This window comes from Cherax quadricarinatus, chromosome 92, assembly GCF_038502225.1.
Source record: "Cherax quadricarinatus isolate ZL_2023a chromosome 92, ASM3850222v1, whole genome shotgun sequence".
In the NCBI taxonomy this organism is placed as follows: Eukaryota; Metazoa; Arthropoda; class Malacostraca; order Decapoda; family Parastacidae; genus Cherax; species Cherax quadricarinatus.
The window spans coordinates 1196322-1213746 of record NC_091383.1 but is presented as its reverse complement, the minus strand read 5'-3'; the positions used below and the strand labels follow the sequence as shown (position 1 = coordinate 1213746).

The 17425-nt window shown below is 46.1% G+C and overlaps 1 protein-coding gene across 1 annotated transcript in view; it reads right to left on the bottom strand.

Annotated features, from left to right (window-relative positions):
• Positions 1-387: 387 nt before the first annotated feature.
• LOC128698320 (tubulin glycylase 3D-like) overlaps positions 388-17425 on the bottom strand; it is a 129753-nt gene continuing 112715 nt past the window's right edge. The window contains exons 9-12 of the mRNA XM_070104433.1: positions 17140-17295; positions 8802-8899; positions 3306-3418; positions 388-1949 (exon numbers count right to left, since the gene is read on the bottom strand). Coding sequence (XP_069960534.1) covers positions 1407-1949; positions 3306-3418; positions 8802-8899; positions 17140-17295 — 910 coding nt within the window. The 3' untranslated portion in view covers positions 388-1406. The remainder of the gene's footprint in view (positions 1950-3305; positions 3419-8801; positions 8900-17139; positions 17296-17425) is intronic.

Here is a 17425-nt window from a genome sequence, read left to right as displayed (position 1 = left end):
GATGCTACAGTCCAGGAGGTAGGAAGTACAGTACCTGTACTCTGAAGGATGAGTGAGGATGTTACAGTGCTGGAGGTAGGAAGTACAGTACCTGTACTCTGAAGGATAAGTGAGGATGTTACAGTCCTGGAGGTGGGAAGTACAGTACCTGTACTCTGAAGGATGAGTGAGGATGTTACAGTCCTGGAGGTGGGAAGTACAGTACCTGCACTCTGAAGGATGAGTGAGGATGTTACAGTCCTGGAGGTGGGAAGTACAGTACCTGTACTCTGAAGGATGAGTGAGGATGTTACAGTCCTGGAGGTGGGAAGTACAGTATCTGTACTCTGAAGGATGAGTGAGGATGTTACAGTCCTGGAGGTGGGAAGTACAGTACCTGTACTCTGAAGGATGAGTGAGGATGTTACAGTGCTGGAGGTGGGAAGTACAGTACCTGTACTCTGAAGGATGAGTGAGGATGTTACATTGCTGGAGGTGGGAAGTACAGTACCTGTACTCTGAAGGATGAGTGAGGATGTTACAGTGCTGGAGGTGGGAAGTACAGTACCTGTACTCTGAAGGATGAGTGAGGATGTTACAGTCCTGGAGGTGGGAAGTACAGTATCTGTACTCTGAAGGATGAGTGAGGATGTTACAGTCCTGGAGGTGGGAAGTACAGTACCTGTACTCTGAAGGATGAGTGAGGATGTTACAGTGCTGGAGGTGGGAAGTACAGTACCTGTACTCTGAAGGATGAGTGAGGATGTTACATTGCTGGAGGTGGGAAGTACAGTACCTGTACTCTGAAGGATGAGTGAGGATGTTACAGTGCTGGAGGTGGGAAGTACAGTACCTGTACTCTGAAGGATGAGTGAGGATGTTACAGTCCTGGAGGTGGGAAGTACAGTACCTGTACTCTGAAGGATGAGTGAGGATGTTACAGTCATGGAGGTGGGAAGTACAGTACCTGTACTCTGAAGGATGAGTGAGGATGTTACAGTCATGGAGGTGGGAAGTACAGTACCTGTACTCTGAAGGATGAGTGAGGATGTTACAGTCCTGGAGGTGGGAAGTACAGTACCTGTTCTCTGAAGGATGAGTGAGGATGTTACAGTCCTGGAGGTGGGAAGTACAGTACCTGTACTCTGAAGGATGAGTGAGGATGTTACAGTTCAGAGTGCCATCTGGATTGTGATGTCAACATATATCTAGGAAGATAGCTATTAAGTAAATGACAATGAACGTGTTTCTTCTTTTCTGAGTCACCCAACCTTAGTGTACAAAATAGTAATATTACCTGCTTCCCATTTACCAGGTGACATATGACCCCTATGGGTTTAGCGTTTCACCATAAATAAAACAATAATAATATTTATCATAGGTCAAAGTATTTCCAGCATTAAAACTACCTAAAATTTTGGCTGAGGTCAAGAGGCCCGGTAATCGAACTGTGTGTTCGTTACATTGCTCTTCCCCGTCGGTAAAGAGTGCGACCCTAGACAAGAGCTGCTCTTACTTCCCGTACTCTCCTCATTTTTGTTTCTGGTTGAATCCGATCCTCCTGGAGCACCTGGATGTCTAACAGCATGATTGGATCCCTCACTGCTGCAGCCTCCAAGGCGATGTTCTGCGCTTCTGGGCATTTTATTCCACCCGTTTTCAAGGCTGTCTGAGGCTTCCGATGTTGATATGGGTAGAGGTGACGTGCTTCCAATAGCGTATTTACGACAGTCGAGGAGCGAGCAGTGTCTGGCTAGCGTTCCACTGGTATCCCTAGACATGGTATCCCTAGACATGGTATCCCTAGACATGGTATCCCTAGACATGTCCTTTGGGTTATACTGAGCAGTATCCTCCAGTGAGAGAGTAATGAGCGGGAGAGGCTTCACCAGGCGTACTGCTGGACGGGATTTTTTCGATTTCTTCTTCTCGGCCTTGCTGGGTCCCCTTTTGATCTGATGGCCCACCACCTGTCAGGGATTTAAAGAAAATTACATCAGCTTCCCCTATATTATACCTTCTGTCATCAGCATCCCAAACATATTCCTAATTTTATCATAATTTCTCGGTAGTGTGGGAAAACTTATATATATATATATATATATATATATATATATATATATATATATATATATATATATATATATATATATATATATATATATATATATATATATATATATATATATATATATATATATATATATATATATGCAATAAGATCACAGTAAACAGGTGATTTCAGAATATGCAAAAACAACCACTCTGAAAGAATACAGAAATTCCAAGCGCTTTTGTGACTACTCACATTATCAAGGATAATGTGAGCAGTCACGAAAGTGCTTGGAATTTCTCTATTCTTTCAGAGTGGTTGTTTTTGCATATATATATATATATATATATATATATATATATATATATATATATATATATATATATATATATATATATATATATATATATATATATATATATTACAAAAAATAAGGGAGAAGTAGCACTGCTCCTTAGGGAAGCATTTAATCTGTGATGTGAGGAAGGTGAAAGGAATGTGCCTAGCAAGTCAGCTCAAAGCGCCTAGCAAGTCAATTCCAAGTTCGTAGCAAGTCAACTCAAAGTGCCTAGCAAGTCAACTCAATGTCTCTAACAAGCTACTCAAAGTACCTATTCACAAATCACTGGCACTTAGAAGAGGGAGCAAAGAAGAATTACAGTAATGTCATCAGGGTGTATGTTTGTCACGCTACAGGTCATACCCCCGGCTGGGATTGAACCCGCGGTCATAGAGTCTCAAAACTCCAGACCGCGGGTTCAATCCCAGCCGGGGGTATGATTTGTTTGCAATCGTGTCATTACGATTTCTTGAGTCAAGTTACGCTACAGGGTTAAGAGACACGTCAGTTCCTCTGTCTTCTAAGATCATGTCTATTATCCACTATAAGCTATCTTGTACATAATTACTATCACATTTGCTTTGTTTGTTTGGTAAGGTGACGTCCAGGATCTTTACTTAATTCTTGGTATAACTTAACAAATCTGTGAGGACAACTGTGTTGTGGAGGTCTGAGCTTTGGTCAGTTGTGTTGTGGAGGTCTGAGATACACACACACACACACACACACACACTGGAGAGTGATGTAGTGGAGGCAGGATCCATAAATAGCTTTAAGAAGAGGAACGATAAAGCTCTTGGAGCAGGGAGTGACCCTAGTAGCATCCAGTGAAGAGGTGGAGCCAGGAGCTGTGAATCGATCCCTGCAACCACAAATATGTGAGTACACAAGAGCCCATACACCTGATAGGAAGCTTAATTCTAATTAACTCACCTGTAGGTTTACTCCCAGGTAGGGCGGGTTGGGTACTGAGCGCTCACTATCCCTGTAAGCCAGTTCGAACAACCCAGTGTCCGCTGTTTTGTTGTTCTTGTAGTCCACCACCACTGTAATATACACAGTTTCAGGAGTAGGTATGATAAGGTTCTGGAGACCAGAAATTAATAGTGTTAAGAAGGAGCTTAAGAAACCGCGCCAGACACAGTCTTTGACGCCCTATAACACAAGGTGAGTACAGTTGGCGACTCTGTGCACAGGTTGAGTCTATCCTGTGGATGGTAGTGGCTAGTTTATTGTGTACCTCATATCCATCCTGTGGATGGTAGTGGCTAGTTTATTGTGTACCTCATATCCATCCTATGGATGGTAGTGGCTAGTTTATTGTGTACCTCATATCCATCCTGTGGATGGTAGTGGCTAGTTTATTGTGTACCTCATATCCATCCTGTGGATGGTAGTGGCTAGTTTATTGTGTACCTCATATCCATCCTGTGGATGGTAGTGGCTAGTTTATTGTGTACCTCATATCCATCCTATGGATGGTAGTGGCTAGTTTATTGTGTACCTCATATCCATCCTGTGGATGGTAGTGGCTAGTTTATTGTGTACCTCATATCCATCCTGTGGATGGTAGTGGCTAGTTTATTGTGTACCTCATATCCCTCCTGTGGATGGTAGTGGCTAGTTTATTGTGTACGTCATATCCATCCTGTGGATGGTAGTGGCTAGTTTATTGTGTACCTCATATCCATCCTGTGGATGGTAGTGGCTAGTTTATTGTGTACCTCATATCCATCCTATGGATGGTAGTGGCTAGTTTATTGTGTACCTCATATCCATCCTGTGGATGGTAGTGGCTAGTTTATTGTGTACCTCATATCCATCCTATGGATGGTAGTGGCTAGTTTATTGTGTACCTCATATCCATCCTGTGGATGGTAGTGGCTAGTTTATTGTGTATCTCATATCCATCCTGTGGATGGTAGTGGCTAGTTTATTGTGTACCTCATATCCATCCTGTGGATGGTAGTGGCTAGTTTATTGTGTACCTCATATCCATCCTGTGGATGGTAGTGGCTAGTTTATTGTGTACCTCATATCCCTCCTGTGGATGGTAGTGGCTAGTTTATTGTGTACCTCATATCCATCCTGTGGATGGTAGTGGCTAGTTTATTGTGTACCTCATATCCATCCTGTGGATGGTAGTGGATAGTTTATTGTGTACCTCATATCCATCCTATGGATGGTAGCACAAGAACATATGGATACACAATAGGCCTAGGAACTAAGCCTCAAAAGGGTTAACAGGAGAACATCTGGATTTATATCTACAGTTCACTTATCTGTTACAAGCAAATTTAGGAAATTTGCTCAATATATCTGGTATCTTATTTTCATTAATAAGATAATAAGCTATCTTGTGGGTATCAAAGCTATTTTTGAAGATTGAGACACTTATGCAGCATATGGGAATCTTTATTCAGGAAACGTATGAGGTAATCAGTCCCTCAACCTGGAGTCGATGTGTTCAGTCCATCAATCTTGTAGAATTGATGGACAAGATTGATGGACTGAACACATCGACTCCAGGTTGAGGGACTGATTACCTCATTCTCCTCCTCTCCTTACGCCTTCCTCTTTGTATTGGACTGATTAAGCCACTGTGTGGCGAAACGTTTCCTGAATAAAGATTCCCATATGCGGCATAAGTGTCTCAATCTTCAACTTGTCGGTTTTTCAAACCATTCATCACAAAGCTATTTTTATTGTCGTGTTAGTGCAGCTTTCCAAGTCTTTGACTTGGTTAATACTTGTATTGTGTGTATTGTCTGTATAGTAGTAAGTGTGTATGTTTTGTAAGCTGAGACGTGTATTGTCTGGAGCTCAGCTGAGAGAACATGTACGTTACATGGTTCGGGAATGATGGGGAGTGAGGCAGTGTTAAGATATTGCTCGGATTTTTAACTCCGGAGGGTTAGCCACCCAGGATAACCCGGTGATTCATCTAGGACCGTCTATCTTATTTCCATTCGGATCCTTCAGTCTTGTCCCCCAGGATGCCACCCACACCAGTCGACTAACACCCAGGTACCTACTCACTTGCTACGTGAAAGGGGACAGTAGGTGTAAGGAAACACGTCCAATATTGGATCGAACCACGGACACTTAGTGTGTGAGGCGAGAGCGTTACCTACCAGGCCACGGGCCACACGATGAGGGAGTGAGTGAGTGAGTGAGGAATCTTGATTTGCCGCCAGGGGCCTGGTGACAAAAGCTCTTGCTTCACACGGTGAGAGTCCGGGTTCGATTCCCAGCAAGGGTGGAAACATTGGACGTGTTTCCTTACACCTTATGTCCATGTTAGTGGACTGGTGTGGGTCACATCCTGGGTGTTAGTGGACTGGTGTGGGTCACATCCTTGGTGTTAGTGGACTGGTGTGGGTCACATCCTGGGTGTTAGTGGACTGGTGTGGGTCACATACTGGGTGTTAATGGACTGGTGTGGGTCGCATCCTGGGTGTTAATGGACTGGTGTGGGTCACATCCTGGGTGTTAGTGGACTGGTGTGGGTCACATCCTGGGTGTTAGTGGACTGGTGTGGGTCACATCCTGGGTGTTAGTGGACTGGTGTGGGTCACATCCTTGGTGTTAGTGGACTGGTGTGGGTCACATACTGGGTGTTAGTGGACTGGTGTGGGTCACATACTGGGTGTTAATGGACTGGTATGGGTCGCATCCTGGGTGTTAATGGACTGGTGTGTGTCACATCCTGGGTGTTAGTGGACTGGTGTGGGTCACATACTGGGTGTTAATGGACTGGTGTGGGTCGCATCCTGGGTGTTAATGGACTGGTGTGGGTCACATCCTGGGTGTTAGTGGACTGGTGTGGGTCACATACTGGGTGTTAATGGACTGGTGTGGGTCGCATCCTGGGTGTTAATGGACTGGTGTGGGTCACATCCTGGGTGTTAGTGGACTGGTGTGGGTCACATACTGGGTGTTAATGGACTGGTGTGGGTCGCATCCTGGGTGTTAATGGACTGGTGTGGGTCACATCCTGGGTGTTAGTGGACTGGTGTGGGTCACATACTGGGTGTTAATGGACTGGTGTGGGTCGCATCCTGGGTGTTAATGGACTGGTGTGGGTCGCATCCTGGGTGTTAGTGGACTGGCGTGGGTCACATACTGGGTGTTAATGGACTGGTGTGGGTCGCATCCTGGGTGTTAATGGACTGGTGTGGGTCACATCCTGGGTGTTAGTGGACTGGTGTGGGTCACATACTGGGTGTTAATGGACTGGTGTGGGTCGCATCCTGGGTGTTAATGGACTGGTGTGGGTCACATCCTGGGTGTTAGTGGACTGGTGTGGGTCACATACTGGGTGTTAATGGACTGGTGTGGGTCGCATCCTGGGTGTTAATGAAATGGTGTGGGTCACATCCTGGGTGTTAGTGGACTGGTGTGGGTCACATACTGGGTGTTAATGGACTGGTGTGGGTCGCATCCTGGGTGTTAATGGACTGGTGTGGGTCACATCCTGGGTGTTAGTGGACTGGTGTGGGTCACATACTGGGTGTTAATGGACTGGTGTGGGTCGCATCCTGGGTGTTAATGAAATGGTGTGGGTCACATCCTGGGTGTTAGTGGACTGGTGTGGGTCACATACTGGGTGTTAATGGACTGGTGTGGGTCGCATCCTGGGTGTTAATGGACTGGTGTGGGTCACATCCTGGGTGTTAGTGGACTGGTGTGGGTCACATACTGGGTGTTAATGGACTGGTGTGGGTCGCATCCTGGGTGTTAATGGACTGGTGTGGGTCACATCCTGGGTGTTAGTGGACTGGTGTGGGTCACATCCTGGGTGTTAGTGGACTGGTGTGGGTGGCATCCTGGGTGTTAGTGGACTGGTGTAGGTCACATCCTGGGCGTTAGTGGACTGGTGTGTGTCACATCCTGGGTGTTAGTGGACTGGTGTAGGTCACATCCTGGGTGTTAGTGGACTGGTGTGGTCACATCCTGGGTGTTAGTGGACTGGTGTGGGTCACATCCTGGGTGTTAGTGGACTGGTGTGGGTTACATCCTGGGTGTTAGTGGACTGGTGTGGGTGGCATCCTGGGTGTTAGTGGACTGGTGTGGGTCACATCCTGGGTGTTAGTGGACTGGTGTGGGCCACATCCTGGGTGTTAGTGGATTGGTGTGGGTCACATCCTGGGTGTTAGTGGACTGGTGTGGGTCACATCCTGGGTGTTAGTGGACTGGTGTGGGTCATATCCTGGGTGTTAGTGGACTGGTGTGGGTCACATCCTGGGTGTTAGTGGACTGGTGTGGGTCACATCCTGGGTGTTAGTGGACTGGTGTGGGTCGCATCCTGGGACAAAACTGACCTAATTTGCGGGAAATGCTCAGCATAACAAGCGGCTTTCTATATAGTAGTATGTCATTGATGTCAGCTATGATCTGTATACCTTGTACATGTACTGGTATACCTCGTACATGTACTGGTATACCTTGTACATGTACTTGTATACCTTGTACATGTACTTGTATACCTTGTACATATACTTGTATACCTTGTACATGTACTTGTATACCTTGTACATGTACTTGTATACCTTGTACATGTACTTGTGTACCTTGTACATGTACTTGTATAACTTGTACATGTACTTGTATATCTTGTACATGTACCTGTATACCTTGTACATGTATTTGTGTACCTTGTACATGTACTTGTATACCTTGTACATGTACTTGTATACCTTGTACATGTACTTGTATACCTTGTACATGTACTTGTATACCTTGTACATGTACTTGTATACCTTGTACATGTACTTGTATACCTTGTACATGTACTTGTATACCTTGTACATGTACTTGTATACCTTGTACATGTACTTGTATACATTGTACATGTACTTGTATACCTTGTACATGTACTTGTATACCTTGTACATGTACTTGTATACCTTGTACATGTACTTGTATACCTTGTACATGTACTTGTATACCTTGTACATGTACTTGTATACCTTGTACATGTACTTATATACCTTGTACATGTACTTGTATACCTTGTACATGTACTTGTATACCTTGTACATGTACTTGTATACATTGTACATGTACTTGTATACCTTGTACATGTACTTGTATACCTTGTACATGTACTTGTATACCTTGTACATGTACTTGTATACCTTGTACAAGTACTTGTATACCTTGTACATGTACTTGTATACCTTGTACATGTACTGGTATACCTTGTACATGTACTTGTATACCTTGTACATGTACTTGTATACCTTGTACAAGTACTTGTATACCTTGTACATGTACTTGTATACCTTGTACATGTACTGGTATACCTTGTACATGTACTTGTATACCTTGTACATGTGCTGGTAGAAATAAAGACATTATTATTATTATTATTATTATTATTATTATTATTATTATTATTATTATTATTATTATTACTACTACTACCTTTAATAACATCCTGGAGACACTGGGTGCACATCCTGCGCGTAACGCTGGTAGTAGCAGCCATGCAGGGTGACGAGTTGATCTCTATCAACCAGGGTCTGTTGATATACACATCCATCAGTCAATCCACCATACAGTTATTTAAGTAACAATACCTGTCCAATCAAATTACTTTCCTAAGATGTTCTGTTGTCTCTGGTGCACCATTGTACATGTATGGTTCCCGTATACCTGAGTTCTGTTGTCTCTGGTGCACCATTGTACATGTATGGTTCCCGTATACCTGAGTTCTGTTGTCTCTGGTGCACCATTGTACATGTATGGTTCCCGTATACCTGAGTTCTGTTGTCTCTGGTGCACCATTGTACATGTATGGTTCCCGTATACCTGAGTTCTGTTGTCTCTGGTGCACCATTGTACATGTATGGTTCCCGTATACCTGAGTTCTGTTGTCTCTGGTACACCATTGTACATGTATGGTTCCCGTATACCTGAGTTCTGTTGTCTCTGATACACCATTGTACATGTATGGTTCCTGTATACCTGAGTTCTGTTGTCTCTGATACACCATTGTACATGTATGGTTCCTGTATACCTGAGTTCTGTTGTCTCTGATACACCATTGTACATGTATGGTTCCTGTATACCTGAGTTCTGTTGTCTCTGATACACCATTGTACATGTATGGTTCCTGTATACCTGAGTTCTGTTGTCTCTGATACACCATTGTACATGTATGGTTCCTGTATACCTGAGTTCTGTTGTCTCTGGTACACCATTGTACATGTATGGTTCCCGTATACCTGAGTTCTGTTGTCTCTGATACACCATTGTACATGTATGGTTCCCGTATACCTGAGTTCTGTTGTCTCTCGTACACCATTGTACATGTATGGTTCCTGTATACCTGAGTTCTGTTGTCTCTGATACACCATTGTACATGTATGGTTCCTGTATACCTGAGTTCTGTTGTCTCTGATACACCATTGTACATGTATGGTTCCTGTATACCTGAGTTCTGTTGTCTCTGATACACCATTGTACATGTATGGTTCCTGTATACCTGAGTTCTGTTGTCTCTGATACACCATTGTACATGTATGGTTCCTGTATACCTGAGTTCTGTTGTCTCTGGTGCACCATTGTACATGTATGGTTCCTGTATACCTGAGTTCTGTTGTCTCTGATACACCATTGTACATGTATGGTTCCCGTATACCTGAGTTCTGTTGTCTCTCGTACACCATTGTACATGTATGGTTCCTGTATACCTGAGTTCTGTTGTCTCTGATACACCATTGTACATGTATGGTTCCCGTATACCTGAACCTGATACGGTCAGATGTTAGGGCCTGTGATCGCTGGTTGTCATGGCAACCTCAATGTCCATTCATATGTGACCAAAAAACAATTTATCAACTCAATTACAATACACTGAAATATATGGAAACTTAATTAATTTGATTATAACTTTTTATGTAAGTTTTGTGAAAAAAAAATCAGTATTTTTCCAAAATGACGTAATATGCATTTGTGAATGTTGTCATTTTCAGAAAAAATTTGTTATATCTGAAATTCTTCTTATTATTCTTATTATTATTATTATTATTATTATTATTATTATTATTATTATTATTATTATTATTATTATTATTATTATTATTATTATTATTATTATTATTAACCTAAGTTGTGACCTCCAGAGATACTTGTAGCCTAACCTAAGCCTCGCAGTTGTGACCTCCAGAGATACTTGTAGCCTAACCTAAGCCTCACAGTTGTGACCTCCAGAGGTACTTGTAGCCTAACCTAAGCCTCGCAGTTGTGACCTCCCTTGGTACTTGTAGCCTGACCTAAGCCTCGCAGTTGTGACCTCCAGAGATACTTGTAGCCTAACCTAAGCCTCACAGTTGTGACCTCCAGAGATACTTGTAGCCTAACCTAAGCCTCGCAGTTGTGACCTCCAGAGATACTTGTAGCCTAACCTAAGCCTCGCAGTTGTGACCTCCAGAGATACTTGTAGCCTAACCTAAGCCTCGCAGTTGTGACCTCCTGAGGTACTTGTAGCCTAACCTAAGCCTCGCAGTTGTGACCTCCAGAGATACTTGTAGCCTAACCTAAGCCTCGCAGTTGTGACCTCCAGAGATACTTGTAGCCTAACCTAAGCCTCGCAGTTGTGACCTCCAGAGATACTTGTAGCCTAACCTAAGCCTCGCAGTTGTGACCTCCAGAGATACTTGTAGCCTAACCTAAGCCTCGCAGTTGTGACCTCCAGAGATACTTGTAGCCTAACCTAAGCCTCGCAGTTGTGACCTCCAGAGATACTTGTAGCCTAACCTAAGCCTCGCAGTTGTGACCTCCAGAGATACTTGTAGCCTAACCTAAGCCTCGCAGTTGTGACCTCCCTTGGTACTTGTAGCCTAACCTAAGCCTCGCAGTTGTGACCTCCAGAGATACTTGTAGCCTAATCTAAGCCTCGCAGTTGTGACCTCCAGAGATACTTGTAGCCTAGCCTAAGCCTCGCAGTTGTGACCTCCAGAGATACTTGTAGCCTAACCTAAGCCTGGCAGTTGTGACCTGCAGAGGTACTTGTAGCCTAACCTAAGCCTCGCAGATGTGACCTCCAGAGATACTTGTAGCCTAACCTAAGCCTCGCAGTTGTGACCTCCATAGATACTTGTAGCCTAACCTAAGCTTCGCAGTTGTGACCTCCAGAGATACTTGTAGCCTAACCTAAGCCTCGCAGTTGTGACCTCCAGAGGTACTTGTAGCCTAACCTAAGCCTCGCAGTTGTGACCTCCAGAGATACTTGTAGCCTAACCTAAGCCTCACAGTTGTGACCTCCAGAGGTACTTGTAGCCTAACCTAAGCCTCGCAGCTGTGACCTCCAGAGATACTTGTAGCCTAACCTAAGCCTCACAGTTGTGACCTCCAGAGATACTTGTAGCCTAACCTAAGCCTCACAGTTGTGACCTCCAGAGATACTTGTAGCCTAACCTATGCCTCACAGTTGTGACCTCCAGAGATACTTGTAGCCTAACCTAAGCCTCACAGTTGTGACCTCCAGAGATACTTGTAGTCTAACCTAAGCCTCACAGTTGTGACCTCCAGAGATACTTGTAGCCTAACCTAAGCCTCGCAGTTGTGACCTCCAGAGATACTTGTAGCCTAACCTAAGCCTGGCAGTTGTGACCTCCAGAGATACTTGTAGCCTAACCTAAGCCTCACAGTTGTGACCTCCAGAGATACTTGTAGCCTAACCTAAGCCTCGCAGTTGTGACCTCCAGAAATACTTGTAGCCTAACCTAAGCCTCGCAGTTGTGGCATCCAGAGATACTTGTAGCCTAACCTAAGCCTCGTAGTTGTGACCTCCAGAGATACTTGTAGCCTAACCTAAGCCTCACAGTTGTGACCTCCAGAGATACTTGTAGCCTAACATAAGCCTCGCAGTTGTGACCTCCAGAGATACTTGTAGCCTAACCTGAGCCTCGCAGTTGTGGCATCCAGAGATACTTGTAGCCCAACCCAAGCCCGGAAAAAGTGACATCCGGAGGTCCTAGTAGCCTCTTCCAAACCTGGCAGTAGTGACCTCCAGAGGTACTTGTAGCCCCCTCCAAACCTGGCAGTTGTAGCATCCAGAGGTACTTGTAGCCCAACCGAAGCCTGGGAGAAGTGACATCCAGAGGTACTTGTAGCCCAACCCAAGCCTGGTAGAAGTGACATCCAGAGGTACATATAGCCCAACCCAAGCCTGGGAGAAGTGACATCCAGAGGTACTTGTAGCCCAACCCAAGCCTGGGAGAAGTGACATCCAGAGGTACTTGTAGCCCAACCCAAGCCTGGGAGAAGTGACATCCAGAGGTACTTGTAGCCCAACCCAAGCCTGGGAGAAGTGACATCCAGAGGTACTTGTAGCCCAACCCAAGCCTGGGAGAAGTGACACCCAGAGGTACTTGCAGCCCAGCCCAAGCCTGGGAGAAGTGACATCCAGAGGTACTTGTAGCCCAACCCAAGCCTGGGAGAAGTGACATCCAGAGGTACTTGTAGCCCAACCCAAGCCTGGGAGAAGTGACACCCAGAGGTACTTGCAGCCCAGCCCAAGCCTGGGAGAAGTGACACCCAGAGGTACTTGCAGCCCAGCCCAAGCCTGGGAGAAGTGACATCCGGAGGTACTTGTAGCAGCCCAAGCCTAACTGTTAGAATGCATGACAGAATGGCGATAGATTGGACTAACTTGTGTCAGTCCCCTCTATCACAAGATAATGAAGTTGAGTCGTAGTTCTTGTCCCATTACTGTCTGAAACTACTTGCTAGCAACACCATGTTGCAATCTACTCCCTCCTTGCAAGCATCTTTGCCAGTTCATCAGTTCTATCATGCATCTGAAGGTTAAACCATACCCCCGGCCGGGATTGAACCCCCGGCCGGGGGTTCGGTTTGTTTACAATCGTGTCATTACGATTTCTTGAGTCATCTGAAGGTTAAGTTGAAGAGAGGTGTTCAGGTGCACTCTGACTCCATTATCCACACTTATGTCATGCAAAGATGTATGATATTGGCTACCAGGGGAAAAAAGACATATTTTTTTCACTTTTTGGACATAATTAACAAACTTAGTCACTCAAAATAGGGTCTTGAAGTGACCGAGGTCACAGGACTGAATTGTATCCTTTAGTGGCCCGGTGGCCTGGTGCAAGTGGCCCGGTGGCCTGGTGGCTCAAGCTCCCGCTTCACACACGGAGGGCCCGGGTTCGATTCCCGGCGGGTGGAAACATTTCGACACGTTTCCTTACACCTGTTGTCCTGTTCACCTAGCAGCAAATAGGTACCTGGGTGTTAGTCGACTGGTGTGGGTGGCATCCTGGGGGACAAGATTAAGGACCACAATGGAAATAAGTTAGACAGTCCTCGATGACGCACTGACTTTCTTGGGTTATCCTGGGTGGCTAACCCTCCGGGGTTAAAAATCCGAACGAAATCTTATCTAATCTTAAATCTTATCTTAAACACGTTCTAGAAGTCAAAGTATTTCATATATTTTCTATTAGTTCTATCACACCTGTGACTGACATCCATGACTTCACACTTATGACAGAGAGTCACTCAAAATTAAGATGTCAACTTAATGCATGGACACAACTTGAATACAAAAAATACAGTAAAAAATTTGGTTTGAAAGTGCAGAAGTCTAACTGTTGTGATCCAGTTCTGTATAGAACCCATCAATGTGTAGGACAACAGCAGCACTACCAGCTGCACCAGTGTACGACAACAGCAGCACTACCAGCTGCACCAGTGTACGACAACAGCAGCACTACCAGCTGCACCAGTGTACGACAACAGCAGCACTACCAGCTGCACCAGTGTACGACAACAGCAGCACTACCAGCTGCACCAGTGTACGACAACAGTAGCACTACCAGCTGCACCAGTGTACGACAACAGCAGCACTACCAGCTGCACCAGTGTACGACAACAGTAGCACTACCAGCTGCACCAGTGTACGACAACAGCAGCACTACCAGCTGCACCAGTGTACGACAACAGCAGCACTACCAGCTGCACCAGTGTACGACAACAGCAGCACTACCAGCTGCACCAGTGTACGACAACAGCAGCACTACCAGCTGCACCATTGTACGACAACAGCAGCACTACCAGCTGCACCAGTGTACGACAACAGCAGCACTACCAGCTGCGCCAGTGTACGACAACAACAGCACTACCAGCTGCACCAGTGTACGACAACAGCAGCACTACCAGCTGCGCCAGTGTACGACAACAACAGCACTACCAGCTGCACCATTGTACGACAACAGCAGCACTACCAGCTGCACCAGTGTACGACAACAGCAGCACTACCAGCTGCACCAGTGTACGACAACAGCAGCACTACCAGCTGCACCAGTGTACGACAACAGCAGCACTACCAGCTGCACCAGTGTACGACAACAGCAGCACTACCAGCTGCACCAGTGTACGACAACAGCAGCACTACCAGCTGCACCAGTGTACGACAACAGCAGCACTACCAGCTACACCAGTGTACGACAACAGCAGCACTACCAGCTACACCAGTGTACGACAACAGCAGCACTACCAGCTGCACCAGTGTACGACAACAGCAGCACTACCAGCTACACCAGTGTACGACAACAGCAGCATTACCAGCTGCACCAGTGTACGACAACAGCAGCACTACCAGCTGCACCAGTGTACGACAACAGCAGCACTACCAGCTGCACCAGTGTACGACAACAGCAGCACTACCAGCTACACCAGTGTACGACAACAGCAGCACTACCAGCTACACCAGTGTACGACAACAGCAGCACTACCAGCTACACCAGTGTACGACAACAGCAGCATTACCAGCTGCACCAGTGTACGACAACAGCAGCACTACCAGCTGCGCCAGTGTACGACAACAACAGCACTACCAGCTACACCAGTGTACGACAACAGCAGCACTACCAGCTGCACCAGTGTACGACAACAGCAGCACTACCAGCTGCACCAGTGTACGACAACAGCAGCACTACCAGCTGCACCAGTGTACGACAACAGCAGCACTACCAGCTGCACCAGTGTACGACAACAGCAGCACTACCAGCTGCACCAGTGTACGACAACAGCAGCACTACCAGCTGCACCAGTGTACGACAACAGCAGCACTACCAGCTACACCAGTGTACGACAACAGCAGCACTACCAGCTGCACCAGTGTACGACAACAGCAGCACTACCAGCTGCACCAGTGTACGACAACAGCAGCACTACCAGCTACACCAGTGTACGACAACAGCAGCACTACCAGCTGCACCAGTGTACGACAACAGCAGCACTACCAGCTACACCAGTGTACGACAACAGCAGCACTACCAGCTGCACCAGTGTACGACAACAGCAGCACTACCAGCTGCACCAGTGTACGACAACAGCAGCACTACCAGCTGCACCAGTGTACGACAACAGCAGCACTACCAGCTGCACCAGTGTACGACAACAGCAGCACTACCAGCTGCACCAGTGTACGACAACAGCAGCACTACCAGCTGCACCAGTGTACGACAACAGCAGCACTACCAGCTGCACCAGTGTACGACAACAGCAGCACTACCAGCTACACCAGTGTACGACAACAGCAGCACTACCAGCTACACCAGTGTACGACAACAGCAGCACTACCAGCTGCACCAGTGTACGACAACAGCAGCACTACCAGCTGCACCAGTGTACGACAACAGCAGCACTACCAGCTGCACCAGTGTACGACAACAGCAGCACTACCAGCTGCACCAGTGTACACCAGTGTACGACAACAGCAGCACTACCAGCTACACCAGTGTACGACAACAGCAGCACTACCAGCTGCACCAGTGTACGACAACAGCAGCACTACCAGCTACACCAGTGTACGACAACAGCAGCACTACCAGCTGCACCAGTGTACGACAACAGCAGCACTACCAGCTGCACCAGTGTACGACAACAGCAGCACTACCAGCTGCACCAGTGTACGACAACAGCAGCACTACCAGCTGCACCAGTGTACGACAACAGCAGCACTACCAGCTGCACCAGTTCTTGGTGAACAGAGTCATCAACCTACATAATTTGTGCAGTCTTAGTCAGACATCAACACACAAATAACCAGGACTTAGGAGAAAGAAACTGGTGACCACATTTCGGCCCGACATGTACACATAAACACAATTATCATACATAGAAAGATATTATTGTACCCACAAACGAGTGGTATTGATTAATAAAAACACCGTGACTAGCCAAGGAGTTGAACCCATGCTGCTTTGGCCCGCCTCATGGCGAACGAAAGACACATGACGCTCTAGTCCATGGCCCCTCAAGGAAGGTTCCTTGATTTAGGGAATTTAGGGAATTGGATCTGTGCTCCAGTTCCCCGAATTAAGCCTGAATGCCTTCCACATCCCCCCCTCAGGCGCTGTATAATCCTCCGGGTTTAGCGCTTCCCCCTTGATTATAATAATAATCTAGTCCACGGAACCACACAATTCTGTGGTTCCGTGGACTAGAGCGTCATGTGTTTTGGCTCACCATGAGGAGGGCCAAAGTAATGGGTTCGACGGCTTGGCTAGTAGCAGTGTTGTTATTGATAGCAACATATGTGTAAGTTACCCACCTGGAGAACCCAGAAAAAATCAAGGGGTCCTTATATCTTATTATTGATAGTCTGGCTGTAAGATACAGTAGAAATCAGTCTTGATTATAACGTTAACAATTAAAACAGCTAAGTAATTCAACCGTAGATACTTTCTTACAAATGCATTAGTAATCATGGGAGCAGCATTAAGGTTACCTGAGATCTTCAGTGAGCATAAAATCCGCACCAAACAGTTCGAAGCCGTGTTTAAAAGAGTCTATCTCCACTTGGGCAGCCAACATGGCGGCTACCAGAGCATCGCGCATCCCAGGGAAGATCACATCCTCCCACATCCCTTCCTTCTTCAACCCCCTGTAAGACACACATTATCATCATTAAACCTCAACACATCCTTACCTTCTTCAACCCTCTGTTAAAACACACACATTATCATCATTAAACCTCAACACATCCCTAACCTTCTTCAACCCCATATAAGACA